Below are 21,309 nucleotides of genomic sequence, written 5' to 3' on the forward strand. Positions count from 1 at the left end.
AGGAGCTCACTAGTGAATATCCCCTGTTAACTGCTAATCATCTAGCTTCTCCGTTTTCTCCATCTACCGGCCGCTTGCGTGGTGGAAGCCGTGGTAGCTCACGGTCACGCGCAAGAGGGAAAGGCCATGTCTTTAGTGGCCGTTCAAAAATCCCTTAATGGTAGTAATCTCGACATCCCTGTTCAAACACACTTAGATCCGCAAACACCGCGGGCGAAAAGAGTGAAGAAGGCAAAAGAAGATATCGCTTCGGAGAGTAGCGTTGCTGAGTTGCATATACCACGCCCAACTCGCCAGTCTGCTAGGATTCTTTCCAAGTTCCATCATATGGATTGTGTGTCCGAGCAAGCTGATGAACCGGGGATTCAGCAACCAAATTTCAATGGGCCTCATGAGATCCATATTGGCTCCGATGAAACGGAGGTCAACGATAAAGAGACCTCCCCAAAATTTCCCAGCGTGAATACGAGGCAACCAACTTCTGACTCCCAATTATCTTCGTTTAAGTCAACATGGGCGGACACTTCTCGACGTCGTCGGAGTTCGGGATATAAGACGGAAGTAGACACTTGCGCTGACACTGTTTCGAAGCTCAACAAGTCAGTAGGTGCGAATGCAGAAAGTGGGGATAATACTCCTGAGATAGCGCTAGCAGCTACTAGCGGACTTGTGAGTAAGAGGTCGAGTCCTGTAGCTACGAGGAAACGAATTTCCGCTAGCATTGGCGCTACATCTGATGAGACCCAAAACCCAAATCCAAGCACGAAGAAGTTGAAGGTGGAAAAGCTGGACCCTAGCTCTGGAACAGATTCTCCGCCATTGGGCGGAAATGGCAATCGTGGCAATAGTAATCATGGTGAGAATGATGGTGATGGAGGCCCCCTCCACTCTGGCCCTGAGCCTACGAGACAGGATCCGAATCTTAGTATTCTCGATGCCGACTTCCCCTCTCAGACAATGGTGGCTGAATCCTTTCCAAGCTGCACATGAAACCACACCGACAGAGGCATCCGCCTCCCCGGCGCCGACCCCATCTGAAACCCCAGAGCTGCCTGCTACCAACCTTCCCAGCGGCGCGGGCAGAAGTCGTGGGCGCGGTGGCTTCAGAGGAAGGGTAAGGGGTCGAGGAGGAGGCTGGACCCGAGGTCGTGGAAGGGGTGGCCGTGGTCGAGGTTCTGGAAGAGGAGGTCGTGGCGGACGTCTTCAGCCAATCGATCGCGACATGTCGTTGTCGCCTAGCCCAGTATCAGCAGCTCCGCGAGAGACAAAAGGAACTTGATAGAGTGTTCCGTCGAGTTGCATCTGCTCAACGAACAGCGCTCACGGTAATCGCTAATCGCTCAGAGGCTAAACTTATAAAGGATGCTAAAGCGCATATGGCTGTGCCGGAATATGATCAAGTCATGAATGACCTTAAAGCCATGTTACAGAAGAGATTGGAGGTCATTGAAAATGAATATAATTGGCGAACAAAAACCGCGGATGCCCTGTTCGAGGCGAATAAAGAACGGGTAAATGCGAGTTTCCATGTAAGATACCTTGCCCAGTATCCCCTCTCTTTTTTGCAGGACAATTGTAATGTCTAACTTTTCAACAGGATAAGTCTCGACATATTAGAGAGGAACATCTCCTTGCGGCTCAAGGGAGCTATATGGCTTTTGTGGAACAGTGTCGTCAAGCAGAGGATGACGACCACACTGAGGTGAGCGAAAGAAATTTGGCAGCAAGGTTTCTAAGTTTAGCAATCCGAAATACTGACGAAGGAACTCCAGGCTGATGAATCCGGCCCGGAGCCCGAAATGCCACCCCGTCGACTTTTTGTCCGTGGATTCAACAGTTCTTTCGTCAGGGATCCAAAAGGTGCTGCTCTCTACGAACGAGCCGCATATGGTTGGGATGACTTCATACAGCGCGCGAAAATTGAGACAGACATATCTCCTCAAATAAAAGAGATAGACCAGGAATCCCGAGCACCAGTTCCCGCCAGCGACAAAATTTTGCAGCTTACGGAGGCATTAACTGAGCTTTGCCAGCAGGAAGAGCGTCGCGGGGATGAAGGCAAGCCGGTGACGACAATCCCCAACGAACCACCTACCGCATTGAGTGCATTAGCCGACATCGCGGTGGGCGACGTTGGCCAAAAGCCTGTAGAACAGCCTACCATGCATGAGCCCCCTCCTCAAGGTTTGCAACTCGCACCCTTCCGCAGCCTTCCCAGCATCACGCAGCAGCTTCCAGCACTACCACATCACCCACCCCATCTTCTAAACCCATACGAAAAACAACTACCAATCGAACAACCTCCTCGGGGCTTCCATCGAACAATTCTCCCCCAGCCAGTTCTTGGTCAAATGATACCCCCAACAGACCCACGGTCATTTCTCCCACCGCCATCCCACCACCAACCACCCCCTCCTCCCCCCCAACGAGGACCACCTAGCATACCCCGCCGCCTTCTCCCAGCCTCCAGTCGATACCCTTCCATCCCACACCTGCACGAACTCCCTGACCCATTCTCCTCCGCACCACCGCACCTCCCCGCGCCACAGGCCATGGTATATCATCCAGGCTCTTATCCTCTTCACCCTCCTCCTCCCTCTCCCCTTCACCCGCCAACTCATGCGCCGCCGCCACATCTACCTCAGTACATGCATGGACCTGTCGGGCACATGACATTACCCCCAGTTTATCACCCAGCAACGTACGGGCATCTGCCGCCTCCTCTTCCGCCTCTTCCACCTCCACCCCCTCCGGGCTCACAATACCAGCACCAGCACCAACACCAGCTTCAAAACCAGCTTCACCAACCACAACCACCCCCTCTGCCACAGCATCGCCACTCATATTATCAGCAGCAGCATCAGCATGCGCTCACTCCGCCACCGCCATATCGCGAGTAGCAGACGGTTCACCTACAACTTACGTGATTTATTCTACCAAGAACAAATGCTTCGGTTTGGATTTTGTTTCACCTTTTTTATTTATACGGTATTTCTGCACATTGTTTGCTTTACCCGATTTGTATAAAAGGGATAAAAGAAGGATACGAAATTTGATCTTTTTGATGCCTGGGGCTGCTTTAATTTTAGGTCTAATTACCCTTGTCTTTTTACCTAGTTATGATGGGATGGATGGATGTATGTACGCTTCCAATACCAACCGTTTGAACTTATTAATGTAAGATTATTGTGAGATCTTTAATTCTTCGTGACGTTGCCCCTCCCCCAGCTTGTCATCTATACCATCTGAATGCGACTGAGTATTCGTGTGTTTGTTCCATCTTGGCTCGTACTTTTCTTCTTCCAGGTCCACAGGCCAGAGAGACCAGATATGTTCGTAGATACAGGTGGACTTTTCTCTTTACAATACTTCCCTTTCCCTTTCTTCTCTCTCACTCTTTTTCAACGCCCGGGGCGCCGAGATTGTGTGAACTGCCGACTTTTCGAGCTGGGGGCTTAAGCGAATGTCCTCATATCTCATATTTGACACCTTTAGCAGCCACCGGGTCACGGGAGCTGCAATCTAAATTAACTAGCCCCTGAAGCCGCCAAAGAGCTAGAACTTCTTTCATTTTCATTTAAAAAAAAGAAAAGAAAGAAACTCTGTATGTATAATCGTGATAATGAGAACTTTCTATTATATAACCACACTTCTAATTATCAACTTGTTCTGTCAACCTGGAAAAATATAAGGCAGTCTGTAGAAGATACACGTAAAACCTAACAAATATTGAAATACCCACCCATCCTCTCAAACCAATGCATTTTTATAAAATAGACTTGATCTCCGATTGCCACTTTTGCCCGTCGCGAAGCCAAAGAACAGGCTCACCTGACCAACTTTCGTTTTATATATGCCATCCCCTCTGGCTCTCTATACGAAAGGCTCTGCTGGCCTTCGTCAGTGTAGGACCCTTACCATCTTTCCTGTATTCATATCAACGTATGCAACTTCGGAATTCACCTTCCCACCACTTTCATCATAAGATGTGACAGTCATAATATGCAGATAGGACCCATACGCTGCATACCCCGGGAACACTTTGGATTTGAACTTGTCCAACGAGGGTTGCTTGAAGTTGGTTAAAGGGCTTAGAGAAATCACCCCTGGTGGCGGCCTTCAAGTCGAAGACGGCGATATGCTTGCCGCTTTTGTTGTAGCGGACGATCAACCTATTCTGTACCGAGTCAATGGAGACGGTATGCTCCGTCGCGCCCTTGCCCTTGACTGGTGTGGAATTTTCTCAATGTTGATGAAGTGCTGGATAACGTTGGCCCCTTTTCCAACTTAAAGTGTGCAAGCTTCTTGCCGTACCCTTGTTATTGGTCTTGACTTTAGTTCACAGATAGGTGTCAAAATTTACTTTCTGTGCACTGAAGGAGATGTTATGGTTGAACTCATTCAGGTGTATGTGGCCGATATACTTTCTGGAGATATCGAGCTGTGCTAATGCAGAAGTGACCTGCGTCCCCAGTGCTGTCGCGCAGCTGCGCAACGAGCAGGCGTCTGTTGATATTGTCGAAGGCAAAGCTTTGCTGAACGCAGTTTTCGCGCAAGTTTTGGCCGCGGAAGAGGTCGTAAGATGGTTTGGTCAGGTCGAAGTGTTTGGACGTAGGGCGACATTGAAGAGTCGCATTGCGGTATTTGAATTCTTCAGGATGGTTGATTTTACTTCTGGTTTGGACCTGGGGTAAAATCAAGGCGAACCAGGATTGACGGGTAGGTTTTTATAATTACTAATGATTTTTAGAACTTCTTCCCAAGAGTCCTGATGGATGTATTCGGAGATTTGGTGTTTACTCCTGTTGATCTCTGAGCGGAATCCCTGATTAATTTTACAGTAACGCCCGTTTCCCACAGGCACAACTGAATTGGTCCCGCATGCCCGTATACGTGAGATGGGTGCAGCCGCCAACTGGAATAGAATCCACTTCGATCCACCCGCCAAACTGGCGGAGGATTCCCATGTCAAACTAGACCTTGTTCTATGAACCGAGGAAGATTGAGAACGCGAGAGCCCAGAACATGATGCGATGATAAAAACTCGGGGGTTGCGGAAGTGAGTTAGGGTAAACGAGATGGATGCGACTGCGTGCATTCAGCTGTTGTTGGAGCCAAAATAGCAACAGGGTTAAAATTTTGATTGTCAAACCAAGGGAGTGTTCTATTATACGATCTCCTCGCCCGGTTATCTTGGTGATATCGGCAACGCAGGGATAAAACTGCTTCGATTTATCCTCACTGTAGAATGCACGGGAGACAAAGGCAAACAAGACTTCTGCCTCATAAAACAGTTTCCTGCTCACTGTTAACTCGTCATTGATAATTAGCTATTAGTCATTGATTGTTTTGGGGGGACGTGAACACAAAGGATAATTTTCCTGGAATAATTTGGAAGTACAGAAATCAGAACTCGGATGCGATTCATTGGACCGTCAATTGAGCTCCACAGATTGCTTTTTGTATCCATGGATCGAGCAGACAAAATGGCCAGAATTCTAGATAGGATGACCACGTGTATAGTATTCATTTTGGAGGGAATATGAAGCTTTCTTTTAACGGCCTTAGGCTGCGACTGATCAGCCATATTGGCCTCAACACTGGAGCATCGATCCAACGAAAGGATCATTTATATGTACCATGGTTGGCAGCTGGGCTATCCCTTTACTTTTCCGAAAGGCACCAATGGGTATTGATAAGGTACCAATCAATAGTGCAGCAATGAATCACAACAAGAGATAACTCCTAATTTTACTCATTTTCCAAGGAAAGGTTCCGCACAACAAAGTCGAAGGAGCTTGCTCAATCACTAGACGGAAAATATAAACCCGGGTATCTTGAAACCCAAAAGAACCGTTTAAGCAAAATGAACATTAGCATATTCAAGCGCGAGGATATGTGAGGGCCAATATAACAAACAAAATGATCCATTATTAATTTCATTTCTGTTCAAAAAGTTCTTCAACCCTTTCAATCAAATCTGCCTTCTTACCCGTCGTAGACAAATTTTGAGATTGTAGGAATTCTTTCAGGAAAGTAACGGTTAACTGTTTTATTTTTCCATGACATGTATCAGTTAGCTTGCGTATAGTCTGTCGGCACTCACCGCGTGCAATGCCCGATAGGTTAAGGGTTGTACGGAGAACATTAACACAGGAAAAGAACCTGACCAAACTAACTTTATTCAAGGTCCCTTTTTCGTAGTGCATCCTCACTTCGTCGCCGGCGCCAACAGCATCAGCACCAGTCTTCGCTTTTTTGGCTGGACGTGGTTCCTCCTTGATTTGTTCCTGAGACTTGCTTGTGGGTCGCTTGACGAGCGTTGAGATGAAGGGTTGTTCCGTTTCCATTTTTAGATATTGGGATTCTAATTCCTCTCCCCAGGCTATCACATGCTCACCGGCGCGCTAAAACAGGGAAATGAAAGTTGGGTTAAAAAGGTATAATGTTTTAAAGCGAAACATCTTAGGAGGAAACAAACCTTATCGATTTGACGATATTTGGGTATCGTTTTGTCTTCAGGTTTTTCAGGGAGATCTTCATCAAGGGCCAGTGCTTGTAAGATGCGGTAGTGCCATTGTAATGCTTAATAGCCAGAAACAATTAGCTCTTAAAATCACTGTGGTTTTTAAAAAGATGGATGACGTTGTCGTTTGCGCACTTACAAGGATTTGGGTATTTTTGAGGGTCATACTGCGCCTTGGGTAGCTGCAGAAATTGGATGACAGTTCGCATTTTATCGACCAATTCATCCGGAGCGATGATGAGATTTGTTTCTGGATTTTGTCGGATATCGTCCGCGAAAGGTAGCGGCAAGATCCACATGCCCTGCGGAATCATTTGCTCTCCATCCTCGTTCAGCTTAGCCTTTCCAGGAATCATGGCGGCCATAACTGGCGCGGCGTTTTTACGCGGCACGAACCATACAAGTGCTAGTTTCCGCTTCTTCAAAAGTGTTTGATAGAGGGCGGAGAAGACACGGGTGGAACCAACATATCCTTCCTCGGACGGATATATGAACGTTGGGTGTTTCATAGAGGCCCAGATTGGGAGTGATGAAATTGGCTTGAATCCGATTATTCGGATAGTAGGGTCTCCAAAATTTCGCAACGAAGCCTGTTCATCTAGAGTGAACGAGATCTGCTCCCCACCAAATTTATATGCTTTCCGAATCTCCCACTTTTCTACTTCACGTGCAGAGTCGTCAGCCATCTGTGTAGTGATTCCATTGCAGATTTGGGGCTCCTCTCCTCCCAGCCACACGTAACAACTCCGTGCAGGTTCTTGACGTTTGAATATTAAATAACCTGTCACTGAGATTTTGAAATCTGGTCCTATTTCCAACGGTACATTGGAAAATAGAGCTCTACGAGGCACCGACTTGGAGTTTATCGAAGACAGTAGTGACTTCAAGAGTGAGATACCATCGCCACCAGAGGTTGAGGACTTAGTTTGAGTAGAAAAGGCAGGGGCTTCTGGATCTGTCGGAGAGGCTTTGTATATAATATCCTGATGCCAGTGTTAGCCCAAACCACGTAGGTCATGATGAATGTATTATAACATACGTCAAAGAACTTCGATCTGTCAAATTCCTGATTGGGTCTGGATATTGGGAATAGTTCGATGATGACACCAAGATCGTATAAATCTTTCGCTCGAACTGTGGCAGCGGACCTCAGACCCCTATCTTTAGAGTGTGGGTCATCGTTGTCCGTTACGATAAATAACCGTCTGGAGGAGAAATTGGGAGCTTTGGAGCTAAATATCTGGTTCGCGCAGAATAAAACATTGGACATTGACACCCGTTCCTTTGAAGGTACCAATATCTGATCTGCTTCTTCCTCATCATGTACTAATGCCCTGAGTTTCTTCACATCCTCTGCGGCTGGTACATCAAGGTCCGTAAAGAGATAGCATCGGGGGTATGACAGGTTTCCCCGCCCACTCTCTTCCTCATCGTAGAACTTGGATTTCTCAGTACCGTAGAGCAGGATCCCAATCATGTCCTTGGGGTTTGATATTATGCGCTGTTGCATCATATGATATGCGCACTTAAGGGCAGCAGTGGCGGGCGATTCTTTATCAGCTCTCTTGGAGTCACCATCGGGTGGCGGTGTTAACATGGACTCGCTAATCTCAATGGCGAAAAGGACAGCATCTTTGACAGTTTTATAAACCTTGAAAGATATACTTAGTATTAACAAACGCCAATTGAGTTCGCGCTCCATGAGAATTATCAAAATATAATTACCGTTTCATCAATATCTTCCTCCTCCTCGAAACCATCATCCTGCTGCCAAGGTGCCCCCTCGTCAGCCATTACTGAGTTTTATCAGAATCAAGGGCCGAGTTTTCTCAATAATTGTTAGAGAGCATATTACAAAATCACGTAAGGATAATGTATTCAAGCACCCTGATATACATATAAGTTACCCCTGCGGCTGCTGGCTTCTGCCTGATATCAAGCGCGGCTAAATCGATTGTCATCAGAAGCGAAATAGCCGCCAAGGGACGCGGTTTCCGCGTAACGCCAAAAAAGCGGAGAAACGTCAGAGCACGTGATGTATTACACTACGCAGCTTCTGATTGGTTAGAGCGGACGAAGACTTGGCCACCTGAGCCCGGTGCAGCCTTGGTGTTTGCGGAGAGCTGGAATGTCATAATAGTCAAAGATCAGACGTCAGCCCAACTACTCCGAATAATGACGAACTACCATTGACACAGTCCCGTATCATTTATTTGAGAATTTGGCTTACTGCTGCTTACTCAGTTACCAGATTCAAAAACTCACCCTTCCTATTCTGAAGTTACTGCGCCCACTGCCGTTCAGTGGCGCCCGCGAGATGTCGCTGCGAACGTTCCTCACAGCCGCCCTCCCCAAGCAAGCATTGGGCGGGCATAGTTGGAGGCAGACAGTGTCAAAATCACTCGCAAGCTACGGTGAACATCAGCGATGTGGGATGGCAACAACTGTAGCCCCTGTTACACAGGATTCGATGGGCTCTCAAGGTCCCACTGCGATGGTGTTTCTGAATATGGGAGGCCCTTCAACAACAAAAGATGTTGGAGATTATTTGAGCAGATTATTTGTACGAACATCCAGCTTATGGTTTACGAATCCCCTACTAATTATTCACTCCGCGTTCAGGCAGATGCCGATCTAATACCTCTAGGGCGACTCCAATCATATCTGGGGCCCCTTATCTCGCGTCGCCGAACTCCCAAAATTGAAAAGCAATACGCAGCCATCGGAGGAGGTTCACCGATTAGAAAGTGGTCTGAGTACCAGTGCAAAGAGATGTGCAAAATCCTGGACAAGATTTCTCCGGAAACTGCACCACATAAACCCTACGTTGCGTTCCGATACGCTGCCCCATTAACAGAGGAGATGTACGAGCGGCTGCTAAACGACGGATTCGGCAGAGGCAAGGGAGGGCGTGCTGTTGCATTTACTCAATACCCCCAATATTCCTGTTCGACGACAGGCAGCTCACTGAATGAGCTGTGGAAGTGGCGAAATCGACTCGAGGGCAAACGTGCGAATGCAGGCCAGGAGCCCGAGGGAACCATTCAATGGAGTGTCATTGATCGATGGCCAGTGCATTCAGGCCTAATAGAGGCATTTGCCCAAAATATTGAAGAAAAACTTGCGACGTATCCTAAAGAACGGAGAAACGAGGTTGTTCTCCTCTTCTCTGCTCATAGCTTGCCTATGAGCGTCGTTAATCGAGGTATGGCTCCACTTAAAACTAACGCCACTACCTCAGGAGCTAGTAATATGTTAACATGGAGATTAAGGTGATCCATATGCAGCCGAAGTCGCTGCAACAGTCTACGCAGTCATGCAGAGATTAAAATTCTCAAACCATTATCGCCTCTGCTGGCAATCACAAGTCGGGCCTTCAGCCTGGCTAGGAGCTCAGACCAGCGACACAGTCCAAAACTACGTTAAAAAGGGCCAAACGGACCTCCTCCTCGTCCCGATCGCATTCACTACTGACCACATCGAGACGCTCTACGAGCTTGACCAAGAAGTCATTCATGAAGCGAACAGTCAGGGCGTCAAACGGGTCGAAAGTTTGAACGGGAGCCCTGTTTTCATAAATGGACTTGCCAACATTGCAGCGGCTCATTTGCGCAGCGGGGAAAATTGCTCGCGCCAAATGACGCTGCGATGTCAGGGCTGTACGAGCGAAAGGTGTCTGGAACAGAAGAAGTTTTTCGCGGGGCCTGAACTTGCCACTCTCGTTCGATAGGACAAGGCGAGTGAATCTCTGTTTCTTAAATTTTTCTCGGGTTTGAAATCGAAAGGCAGTCGCATGCGGTATATAAACATTTAGATGGAATTGGTTTGCTGGATGTGCGAGTTTTCTCGTCTTGTATTAGATTTCGTTTTTGAAATGAATATATATTAACAAAATACCACGCTTTGCATAAATTTATGTTCAAACGAAGACTTTCTTCTTTTCACTTTGCAAATGTTGACTACGTGTATCAGCCCTTTCTTCCTCTATCCACCGACACATTTAGCCCAGCTAATTGCCTACACGTTTCCGGAAGGACTAGTTTTGTTGCAATTTTAACTCTTGGAAATGAACCCTGCCCTTTATCTCTGACAATGATGTGAAGCATATGGGGTCTTGCATTCGAAATATTCAAGCAGAGGTGATGTTCTGAAGAGTTATGATTTTCCTCTGTGCCTGCTCAAGATTTGGACTAGATAGATCAAGTTGATGTATAATTTCGACTAACAATTTTGAACAGAAATGGACCCGCAAAATCTTGACTTTGTAACAGCGTATTGAAATGTAAGCAGCCCTCCTCATTTGACCTTGGTTCATAATTTACTCCGTACGTTACAGAAAATAACCCAGTCTCCTGGTTATGTCTGGTAGCCAGGTATAAATGCCTAACTTGGTTTAATGAGCGGTCAAAAATTTAAATCCATCTAAACTACGTCAGTTGGTCGTTAAGAACAGAACGTTATTAGTTTTATGCATCTTCATGCCTCGGCTGGTCTCGATGGTTCGGTTTGGGCCAACAGCGTATTCGAAAACCTCTTTTCTCGTCTCATCCAGTTAAAAAACTACAAACTCGTAGTTAAACTGTTCAGGCTTAGCACAGATGCTGGGTAGTTAATGATAATAGCCTTGAAATATAGAGTGACGTTGGGCGTCGCAAGGAGTTTCATAATTAGAGCGGAGAATTATTAGAACCAACACCAATAGCTCGTTGGGATCCTACAGGTTAGTGATCGATACACCCTATGACATGCGTGACATGCCAGTATTGCTTCCTCTCGGAAGTCATTGATAGTCCTATGAGTTAGTTATTAATCTTTTCTAGGTTGTTTAGCCAATCGTAAACACTTGCTCGACATTTGTTTGAACTTAATGTAAAGTGATCCGTCAAAATGGAGGCGAGGAATGTTCTGACAGTTAAGGGAGATGAAAACATCCGATGGGTAACTGCTAATACTTCTCCTCCAAGCCGGCAGCGCTCAGGATCCAACTCAGAGGTTGGGAATCCAGCAATACCGACAGAGAACACCACGTTGTTGGAGAACAGTGATCTCACAACATTGTTAGGAGAGGACGGTAGTTGGGACGATGACGATGGAACTCAGCGGACGCCGTGGAAGGGAAACGATTGGAAGCAATGGTGGAAACGACCGTCTGTGAGGACTCGCTCTACATATATATATATATTTTGTTTTATTTATTCCATTATTTTTTGTCGCTCCATCTGTTTAACAAATGCTTAACTAACCGTTCACCTGGGAGATCGGTATATAGATATTCTGGGTCCTGCCACCCCTTCTGCCCTTCACAATTGCCTTTGGAGGTATCGTCGTTCCGCAGATAAATCTCTCCTTGACCCTTATTTGCCGCGAGTATCTCTCCGGTAGAGCCGTACAGGATCCTACGTTTACGTATCTTCCGGTTGTTTTTGGAGATAATAACCCCCAATGTCGACTCCCCGAAATCCAGGCCCTCGTATCAAAATTTCAACTGAAATTGAACTTAATTATTGGCATTCTTGCAGCTATAGCAAGCCCAAGGCTTGGAATCCTAACAGATGGTTATGGAAGAAACAGAATCATTGCCCTGTCAGCTTTTGGAACCTTGCTTGCTCAAATTGTCCTGCTGGTGGTGGCATCCCAGGATGGCCGGCTCTCGGTGAATTTTCTACTTCTCGCAGCAGTGTTTGATGGAATGTTTGGGTCCATCACAACCGCCGTAGCCCTAACGCAATCGTATGCGGCAGATTGCGTTACCACACACAACAGGAACGTCGCCTTTGGATATTTCCATGGTGTTCTATTTACTGGTATCGCTCTGGGACCTCTGATTGCGGGGTACCTCATCAAATGGACGGGGAATATTCTCGTCGTGTTCTATGGAGTCATATTCTGTCTGCTGTTTTTCGTGCTTTTCATGCTATTTGTCGTACCAGAGTCACTGTCTGAGGACCGCCAGCACCACAATCGCGAGCATCTCGGGATACGATTCTTCAACTTCCCTAAGGTTTCTCACTGGTTGTTGGCGGATTTTAACCCGTTGAATCTTCTAAGGCCCCTCTCCATCCTATTTCCCAGTTCCGCGAAGTCACGCTCTAGGAACGCCCTGCGAGATCTACAGGCGAACCTGATTCTTCTTGCATCCGTTGACGCTGCGATCTTCGGTGTCGGAATGGGAACTATGTCGATCATCGTGATATACTCTGAGTACATGTTCAATTGGGGAAACTTCGAGTCGAGCATCTTCGTGTCTATAGTCAGCTCTGTCAGGGTTGTCATGCTGCTAGTGATTCTCCCGACAATAACTCGCTTTGTCCGTGGCCCACAGAGCCAACGGAAGCAGCTCAATACAGGCTCTGATATGCTAGACATAGTCCTAATTCGACTCTCCACACTCTTCGACTTGCTTGGATGCGTTGGGTATTGCGTCGCGTGGAATGGGGAGCTCCTGGTTTTCTCAGGCGCAACTGCAGCTATGGGCGCAATGGCTTCCCCAACGCTCACGTCTTCGTTGACAAAGCACATTCCGGCCAATCGCACCGGCCAGCTTCTCGGAGCGATAGGTTTGCTCCATGCGCTTGCTCGTGTGGTGGCGCCAACGGTTTTCAATCAGATATATAGTTCGACTGTTGGTAATCTTCCGCAGGCAGTGTTTGTGTGCCTCTCTGCAACCATGCTTTTAGCTCTCGTCGGGTCGTATTTCATTAAACCTCATGGTATGCTATACCACATATCCAACCCCTTTCTCCTATTCCAATGTCTGTTTATTGACGTTTCTTTTCCTTTTTTTTTTCTTAAACAAAGTATATATGGACGACGAGGCCGACACGCACTACGACGGTTCCGAGACAGTTGAAGAAAATTAGCACAGGGTATTTATGTTTCACGTCGGAGAACAGATGGGCCAAGATAAAAAGACTTTCGATACATCGCAGGTCTAGTCCTCAGCTTAGAACATTTGGTTGACACCTTCCATTTTCTCATCTTGACCTCCATGTGAACCAATTTTCAAGGCATTTTTGGGTCCCTGGTTTCGTTTTCTGTTTGCAGCATTTTGCTATTATTTGAAAACAATTCTAGTGTACTTAACACATCCTTTCTTCTATTTCTATTGTAGGTCATCACGTTATACATTGTACATACATGTACATACCTCATGGAGGCCGTCATCTCTATATAAAGATTTCTTCTGTTATGTCTGGACGATTTTGGAAGGATGAATCGATATCATGTGAGATATTTATTACTAGTTGTCTTTTTGAAGAACATAATTTTACACCATCACGTGAATATGCCAAGAAACATCCAACACCAGACTAATTCATCGTACCACTAAAAAAAAAAAAAACCACCGGAACCATTAACAGCTTTACAACACGCCGGCCTCCTTTCATCCATGTCGGCACACCTTTTACTTCAGAAGTTTCCGGATGTAATCTCCTCTACAGAATACAATCTCCCGTCTTCGTGTCCGGCCCAGAATCCCTTCTATGGATTTCACTTGATGGGCCATCTCCCTGAGCGAGTTCATGACCCCCCATTATCCGCGCCTTGCTCACAATGTTTCCCAGCCAATCCGCTCGAACTGCGGTCCCGTCGCGGAATGCACTACGTGTTCTCCGGCAACTAGCATTGGCTGGGTCAACCATTGGTGCCATTGGGGGTCTCTGTACTATTGGAACTATCGCCTATGACATCCACCGCAGAGTCCAGGTTGTTGAACGCATCGTTGAAACCAAGCGAAGTCTCCAAACATCATGCCCAAATTACACTGCGGGGGCAGGGGCTGCGACGGTGGCTCACATGATGGAGGCTGCGGAAGCAGGAGAGTTCCTTGGGCTAGCTTCTTTTAAGAAACGTAGCGAGCGGCACAAACAACAAACAGCCGGCCACGAGGATGTGAAGATTGATCGCGCAAATATGTATGCTATGGAGCCCCAGGTAGCGAGAGGGAGGGAAGGTGAATTTGGCATTCCCAACGGATCTCCCGATGCTCCCGGTCAACCTTTACGTAATACATTGACTCCATCACTTCAGCTGTTGGAAACCGGGGCACCTCAGGCCAATACTCAAGAACCTCCTCAACCATTATTCCTTTTGAACAAATACAAATCAAAACTGAGGGGTGATAAGGAATTCTGTTCAGAACCAGCCTACACCGTAAGTGTCTCTCCAGCTTTTCGAGAGAAGTATCAAAACCTCCCAGCAAGTGACCCTGCACTCTCCGTTCAAAGGCTTCTGGATCACCACATGCTGGACGAAGCTACATTGAGGTTCCTACGTGACGTGAATAGAGGTGTCAAAGCAGATGAGGAAGCCAGGAATGACATCGCTATTCATCTTCTGTACATAAGTTTGCATCGGAACAGGCTCAACCTTGCACAAAAGCTCTTCTACTGGTTTGAGGCAAACCACAAGGTAACTCCGGCACTGTGGGAGATAATGATGCTAGCTTTATGGAAAAATGGACGTTTCGAAACTTTATCCACACTGTACTTGAAATACGCAAAAGAGTTCGAACTTAATCCGGTTCTACTGAGGGTGGTACTCAAGTCTCTTATAAGTTCCTACCGACTGTCTGAGGCCAAGGGCGTGTTATTCAAGTACTTGGGAAATGATGTGGACTGTGGTGTCTGCGGCATATATCTGGGCGGACTCTGGAGCAGGACTCGAAGTATCGTCCTCCTGGAATCGCAATTCCGGAAGTTGCTGGACACCTTGACCGCTTGTAAAATTCCTCCAACCGAAAAGCTCTTTGATCCTTTGCTAGTGGCGTACGTCGAATTCGGAATGGATGGCAAGGCTGATTTGCTTGTCAAGACTATGAGAGACATCTATAATATCCCCTTCAAGACACGGACGTTGGGGCTTGTTGCTTACGGGAAAGCTGTGAAATGTGACTGGGATGGAGTAAAAGACACTTTGGCGCATATGTATGAGCTTGAACTTTCCACCAAGGATCAATTCAGATTCACGCAGATTTTTCATCGTGTTTTCCTTGAATTCTGGATCGCAAATCCCGGTCATATGATTCGCAACTTCGTTTTCGATGCAATTGATAATGGGTTAGTGCTTGATAAGCTACTCTTCGATCAAACACTGAAAGCATTTATTCAGAAGGGAACTGTGGAAATGGTAGAAGAGCTTTTGCAGATCGTGAAGGAAAAAGGCTGGAAACTCCAGCTCGAGCGACCATATTTCATGGAACTCCTTCAGGAAGCTCGGATGTCTGCCAGATACAGCCCGACCGGGTTATGGCGAATGTTCCGTGCTTCCGAGCAGAAGTTCCGTTACGTTGCCGCTTCACGCCAAGTGCTGGGATATGATACAATTTCTTTTCCCATCAATGATGTGGAGAATAAACCAATTTCTCAAGAAACCGAAGCTATGTGGCGACGAGCGATGTCCCTGCCAGAGACTTCAAGGCATATCAGGCAGTTTATGCCACTTCATAGTCAGATGATGTATTTCATAAATGCGGGAAAACCTGAGTTGTCCTTAACATCCTTTCGAGACGCCAGCATGTCTGGGATGGTCATGAAACATTTTCACTTAGATTTGGCAGTCACTGCTAGCATTTTGCTCCATGGCGATACTCGGGATGCGAAGGCTATACTGGAGAAATTCGATGCTCTCAAGGCACCGGGAAAACCAGTTCCGTCACAATTCTTCCAAGCAATAATGCAAACGAGTGAAATGGATGAGATTGAAGCGGTGAAGATGGCGGTTTTCAATTTTTACAACATCCGACAACAGAAGTTAATGCCTGTTAAGCATCATGCTGCGTCCACTGTCGCTGCCCGACTCCTCGATATCGGCAACAATGCCGCAGTACTAGATATGTTCCGGACAATCAACAAATCCAAATATGCGGCCTTTGCCCCCTTCGACCCCGCTGCGATAAAATTCATTACGCGTTCATTTGCGCGGATGGGCAATTTCAAGGGCGTCCGGTGGGCGATATTTACGGGACTCAAACGCGCATCAGCAGTTAATCGCGACCTCTGCGACGAGATTAGCTTGATCGTTTCTAGATCCAGAAGCTGCCTCCATATTCCACTTCCACCAAATCACACACGAGAGAGTTTCGAGAAGGAGATAGACCATATTGCAAAGTTGTCACGTCTCCTACGACAAAAGGTCAAAGCCAGAAAGTTCGGACCGGCCCGCTTCATTCCATTTACTGAAGCTATTGAAATGTTGAAGAGCAAGAGCTGGATGGCTGATGCTAGCAACAATTCCTTGAAGAAGGGGCCGCAGCTGAATGGGCATAAATTTGAGGATTTTCAGCACACTGATTACATCGTCAAGCACTGGAAGGAGAGGGCCGAGTTGGAGAAATGTTTTTTGCCTGATGATACGGAGGATCAGGATTGGAGTGAAAGTAGTGTGTGGGCAGAGGGATTGGAGGACTCCGTGGAGGAGATACCACTGGAGGAACCCGTTCAGATATGATATATTTCTTTTGGCTGTTTATGTCTAATAAACTTCGCGGGCGTTGGGACCAGTCTCCCAGATTACGTTTATTTTTCCTTATCTCCGAATCATGGACTTAATCATCCATTTCGTTTGTACATATGTTAATTGTATTTATTGTACGGAGTACATTATCCGTTTCTCTAAACGCAATTTATCGTTTTGCTAGGAGCTCATGAATGGATGGGTTTCTTGGCATCATTCTCGATGGATCTTATCTTTCTCTTCTCAATGCGGCTTTATTGGATAATACCTAAGTATTATGAATAGTATAATTCCGGTCCCTCCTCAATCACAAGTCCTTCATTTTTATTTTTTTGAAATCTTCAGACCATAGTTGAAAGCCAATATATAGATGGTATCGTTGCGCTCCTCAAAACATAAGCCCGTGTTTCTCGATACTTCTTAGCATTAAGGCTATGAGACTAGATTCTTTACCCCTGGATAATTAAGCTTTAAGGTTGCAATGACACCAAACGCATGGTTGGGAAAAGAAGCTGTCTCGGAACAACTATGAACCGAAACAATCACATGCTTCTAGGTTCCAGGTCACGCCACCTCCTGTCCATCACGTTTTTATTGGTCCCTTGTCCGCCAGCATCACGGCGCAAAAATTACTCCTAACAAAAATTATACTGGCAGCTGGGAAGGCTTCAACTCTTACCCTTCTCTCGCTAATTCGTCCCTCCAGTCCCTATATTTCCTCTAGAAATTATGCAACTACATATCTTCATTCCTATACGCAGCTGATATCTTTCCCTTTTCCCCTATTTCTCCCGGGACGTCTCAACATAATGACCGCTAATGGCATCACCAAAACCCCTAGAGTGTACTCCGACGAGAACGAGCGGCGGCGATGTGAACACCACGAAGCTGACGTTGCGATAGTGGGTGCTGGAGTTGCTGGCTGTGCTCTGGCCGTCGCATTGGGGAAACAAGGGCGCAGCGTGGTCCTCCTAGAGAGGTCGTTGAAGGAACCAGACCGTATCGTAGGCGAGCTATTACAACCGGGAGGAGTGAGGGCTTTGGAGAAGCTGGGGCTGAAGCACTGTCTGGACGATATCGATGCGATTGAGTGCAAGGGCATGGACGTGATATATCACGGGGACGAAGTTCCTATCCCTTATCCGAAGGATGAACACGGGGTTCCGTTTACCGGTCGCTCTTTTCATCATGGTCGCTTTATCATGCGCCTCCGTGATGCGGCCAGGAAGACACCTAACGTCACCATTTTTGAGACTACGGCTGTCTCTGTGATCCACTCGTCAACAGATGATGAGGCGCTTGGTGTACACTGCATTACGGATGGGCAGAAGGACTACTTCTTCGCTTCCCTCATCTTCATTGTGGACGGATACGCTTCCAAATTCCGCAAGCAATATCTGACCACAACACCGAAAGTGAAGTCAAAATTCTGGGGTCTGGAGCTGATTGACGCAGAACTTCCTCGGAAAAATTTTGGCCATGTCGTACTACCTGACGGCCCCCCCATCCTTATGTATCAGATCGGTACGCACGAGACCAGAATATTGGTTGATATCCCCGAAAATCTACCATCTGCGTCGCTGCAGAACGGTGGTGTCAAGGGTCATTTACGAAATAACGTCCTCCCATCCCTCCCCGAATGCATACAACCTGCTTTTGCGAAGGCCCTTGACAAAGGCCCCCTGCGATCTATGCCCAATTCCTTCCTCCCCCCCACCACGAACAAGACTCCTGGTCTAGTATTTATTGGCGATTCACTGAATATGCGACACCCATTGACTGGAGGTGGCATGACAGTTGCCTTTAACGACGTGGTCACTCTCTGTAACCTCCTTAGCCCCGAGAACGTCCCCAGCTTATCAAACAAACGACAGGTTCTTAAACAAATGTCTAAGTTCCACTGGGAAAGAAAAGGGTTAACGACTGTCATTAATATCCTAGCGCAAGCGTTATATTCTCTCTTTGCTGCCGATGGTATGTTCCTGTATTTTACTGGCCTCCAGCCTCTTTTCAGGTCTCCTCCATACTAATGATTTATCCTGCCTTGTAGACCCCTACCTTGAAGTCCTCCAAAGAGGTTGCTTCCGCTATTTCCAGCTGGGCCTGGTTGACGGACCCATCAGCCTCCTCGCGGGGGTCAACCCGCGCCCGTGGATCCTCATCAAACATTTCTACTCAGTTGCCTTCCTCTCAATATGGGAGTTTGTGCGCAGCCAACCCCTCTACATGTTTCCCATAACATTTTTTCAGTGCTTTATCATTTTCTGGACTGCTTGTCGGGTCATCTTCCCTTTTATATTCGCTGAAATTAGATATTAAAGCAGAAGTTAAAGAAAGTTAGAAATGCTGCGAGAGATAAATCATACTCGCTTCCCCTACTCCCCTATTCGTGTACAAGAAGGAATATCATCCACCTACGACGGAAACATGTGTTTGTTCATCATGTTGTTCCATCTGTCTGTGTGTTTGGTTACATTCTCGAAGCTGTACATTGATGTTGTTGGTTTAGATGGTTCGTATGCGCGAATTACGTTGTTTTTCCTACACTCAAACTACCCAACCCCTTTTTCACACCCGCCATTAGCAGTGGAATGGAATCGGGATTTCCAGCCACCGATTTATTTTCCTGAGGTTTCTTTTTTAATTCCTTATATTCTATTAATGGCCTATTTCACTGTGATATTTTCTATTTCAAGATGTATTGTTTTGTTTCTTGTCCGGCTCGTTTTCCTTTTGTATAGCTTCCTCTTCCACTAACGTTCTCAATATTTTATTATTATTCTAACCCATTTATTGTCATCTCGCCAATAATGGCTGGACGGAGCAAATCTCATCTCCTTCAAGAAAAGGAATGCCGCAGCGAACAAGCGCATTGTGTATATTGATTCCCTAATTCTTTCCGACGCTTGCTTTTTGTTGCCCCTTCATCTAACCCCAATACAACTCCCCTTCTCACATTTCTTCTCTTCTTCTTCTTCTCTCCTATTTCTAATCATTTCCCCCTTGGCACTCTTCAACCTGACTATCCACACCTTCCCATGGATAATATAGACTTATCGTTTAATTTGCTCCAGCTGCAAGATACTTGTAACAATTCATATAACGTTCTCTCCAAACTAGCGTTAACTCAGAAACCGCAGCCCACGGTGCAACCGAAGCGCAGAGTCGGGGTTACTTGAGGTGGAATAGTAGTTTAGATACTAACAACATGTAAACCGCGTTCATTACCCCGCAAGCCCCGTGGCCAAGTTACCGGTTCGTTCTATGGCGTATGCACACAATACTCTTTAAATTGAGGATTAAAACTTTAACCTACGCAGGATTTCTTCTCCCGATCAGCATATAATACCAGACTCCAGATTGCCGTGAGACAATGGTGGTGGAGAACGATGTAGGAATTAGAGTTTCAAGGCCTCTTTTTTCAATTGTGATGTATGGGGGAGATATCAGTCTCGATCGATGAGGGGAATATACTGATGCCAACTTCAATTTTGTATCCAGAGCCATCATACAGAGAAGCGATTTCTCTGCAGATTGAAGCGGATGGAATGCTAAATAAAATGGATACAATGTTTACTCTTCTCTCAACAAGCTTAACAAGAAGTGGCAATATAAAGGAGACGGAGAAAAGCTAAGAGATAAAGCAAACAAGCGGCAAATGAAGGTGAGTAAAACTTAAGAGCAACTTATGGATATCCTATGTAGCATATATGTGGTACGAAGCTAGATAAGAAATCTGAGTTAGAGAAATACAAATATTCGTTAAGCAAATAAGCAAAATTTTGACGTCGACCGATTATCCTAACGGCAATAACAATCAATCCATGGCGAAAAGGACAACACATCAGATACAACACACGTTTAAACGCCCATCCATCCATCCATCCATCCACCCACCCGCATAAACGGCTGAGCTTACTTAGACCAAGCAACATACACGAGGACAAGAATAGAATAGTTTAACAATCATAATGGCTAACGTGTAATGTAAGTAAGGTAAGTAACGTGCTTAGACGAAAGAGTACACCAGTTTGAGTATGAATAATGTACGTACCAAAGAGAAAAAGGACATGAAAAAGGAGCAAAATCCGACCTAAACCTATGTAGGAAACAAGAAAACAAGCAGCAGTACAAGGGGAAAGGTTTTAAGGGGAGAAAACCACGGCGTGTTAAATAACAAAGCATCAAAAATTTTCTTTCAAAAAAATGAAATGAAAAGACGCCACCATTGAGTACGACAAAAAACAGAGAACATTTATTTAGGTTTCTTTTTGGCTCTTTGCAAACTCAGAAGAGAAAAAAAGGGGGCACAAAACCATAAAAAACAT

General features: G+C 46.2%; 7 protein-coding genes across 7 annotated transcripts in view; 5 read left to right on the plus strand and 2 right to left on the minus strand.

The window, feature by feature from the left end:
- The window catches only part of PADG_11477 (uncharacterized protein), a gene marked incomplete at both ends in the record, with an annotated part of 3,355 nt that extends 455 nt beyond the window's left edge, over positions 1–2,900 (plus strand). Inside the window, 5 exons of the mRNA XM_010760643.1 lie at positions 46–925; positions 981–1,114; positions 1,146–1,529; positions 1,598–1,702; positions 1,773–2,900. Of these exons, the coding sequence (XP_010758945.1) occupies positions 46–925; positions 981–1,114; positions 1,146–1,529; positions 1,598–1,702; positions 1,773–2,900 (2,631 nt within the window). The remainder of the gene's footprint in view (positions 1–45; positions 926–980; positions 1,115–1,145; positions 1,530–1,597; positions 1,703–1,772) is intronic.
- A 1,014-nt stretch (positions 2,901–3,914) lies between these two features.
- PADG_11478 (uncharacterized protein) lies at positions 3,915–5,587 on the minus strand (the record flags this gene model as incomplete). The annotated part of the gene is made up of 5 exons (XM_010760644.1): positions 3,915–3,926; positions 4,031–4,227; positions 4,315–4,327; positions 4,425–4,685; positions 5,414–5,587. 5 exons carry the CDS (start codon positions 5,585–5,587, stop codon positions 3,915–3,917), a joined length of 657 nt encoding a protein of 218 aa, XP_010758946.1.
- A 352-nt stretch (positions 5,588–5,939) lies between these two features.
- PADG_02700 (ATP-dependent DNA helicase II subunit 1) lies at positions 5,940–8,320 on the minus strand (the record flags this gene model as incomplete). Its single annotated transcript, XM_010759788.1, has 6 exons — positions 5,940–6,047; positions 6,180–6,407; positions 6,482–6,585; positions 6,666–7,509; positions 7,566–8,177; positions 8,252–8,320. 6 exons carry the CDS (start codon positions 8,318–8,320, stop codon positions 5,940–5,942), a joined length of 1,965 nt encoding a protein of 654 aa, XP_010758090.1.
- A 523-nt stretch (positions 8,321–8,843) lies between these two features.
- Positions 8,844–10,256, plus strand: PADG_02701 (ferrochelatase; the record flags this gene model as incomplete). Its single annotated transcript, XM_010759789.1, has 3 exons — positions 8,844–9,089; positions 9,149–9,731; positions 9,799–10,256. 3 exons carry the CDS (start codon positions 8,844–8,846, stop codon positions 10,254–10,256), a joined length of 1,287 nt encoding a protein of 428 aa, XP_010758091.1.
- A 1,157-nt stretch (positions 10,257–11,413) lies between these two features.
- On the plus strand, positions 11,414–13,386 carry PADG_02702 (uncharacterized protein; the record flags this gene model as incomplete). Its single annotated transcript, XM_010760269.1, has 3 exons — positions 11,414–11,677; positions 11,796–13,236; positions 13,325–13,386. The coding sequence occupies 3 exons, from the start codon at positions 11,414–11,416 to the stop codon at positions 13,384–13,386; spliced, it is 1,767 nt and encodes a 588-aa protein (XP_010758571.1).
- A 694-nt stretch (positions 13,387–14,080) lies between these two features.
- On the plus strand, positions 14,081–16,975 carry PADG_02703 (uncharacterized protein; the record flags this gene model as incomplete). Its single annotated transcript, XM_010760270.1, has 1 exon — positions 14,081–16,975. The coding sequence occupies one exon, from the start codon at positions 14,081–14,083 to the stop codon at positions 16,973–16,975; it is 2,895 nt and encodes a 964-aa protein (XP_010758572.1).
- An 815-nt stretch (positions 16,976–17,790) lies between these two features.
- PADG_02704 (squalene monooxygenase) lies at positions 17,791–19,300 on the plus strand (the record flags this gene model as incomplete). The annotated part of the gene is made up of 2 exons (XM_010759790.1): positions 17,791–18,955; positions 19,032–19,300. 2 exons carry the CDS (start codon positions 17,791–17,793, stop codon positions 19,298–19,300), a joined length of 1,434 nt encoding a protein of 477 aa, XP_010758092.1.
- Positions 19,301–21,309: the final 2,009 nt, after the last annotated feature.

This window comes from Paracoccidioides brasiliensis, assembly GCF_000150735.1.
Source record: "Paracoccidioides brasiliensis Pb18 unplaced genomic scaffold supercont2.3, whole genome shotgun sequence".
NCBI lineage: Eukaryota > Fungi > Ascomycota > Eurotiomycetes > Onygenales > Ajellomycetaceae > Paracoccidioides > Paracoccidioides brasiliensis.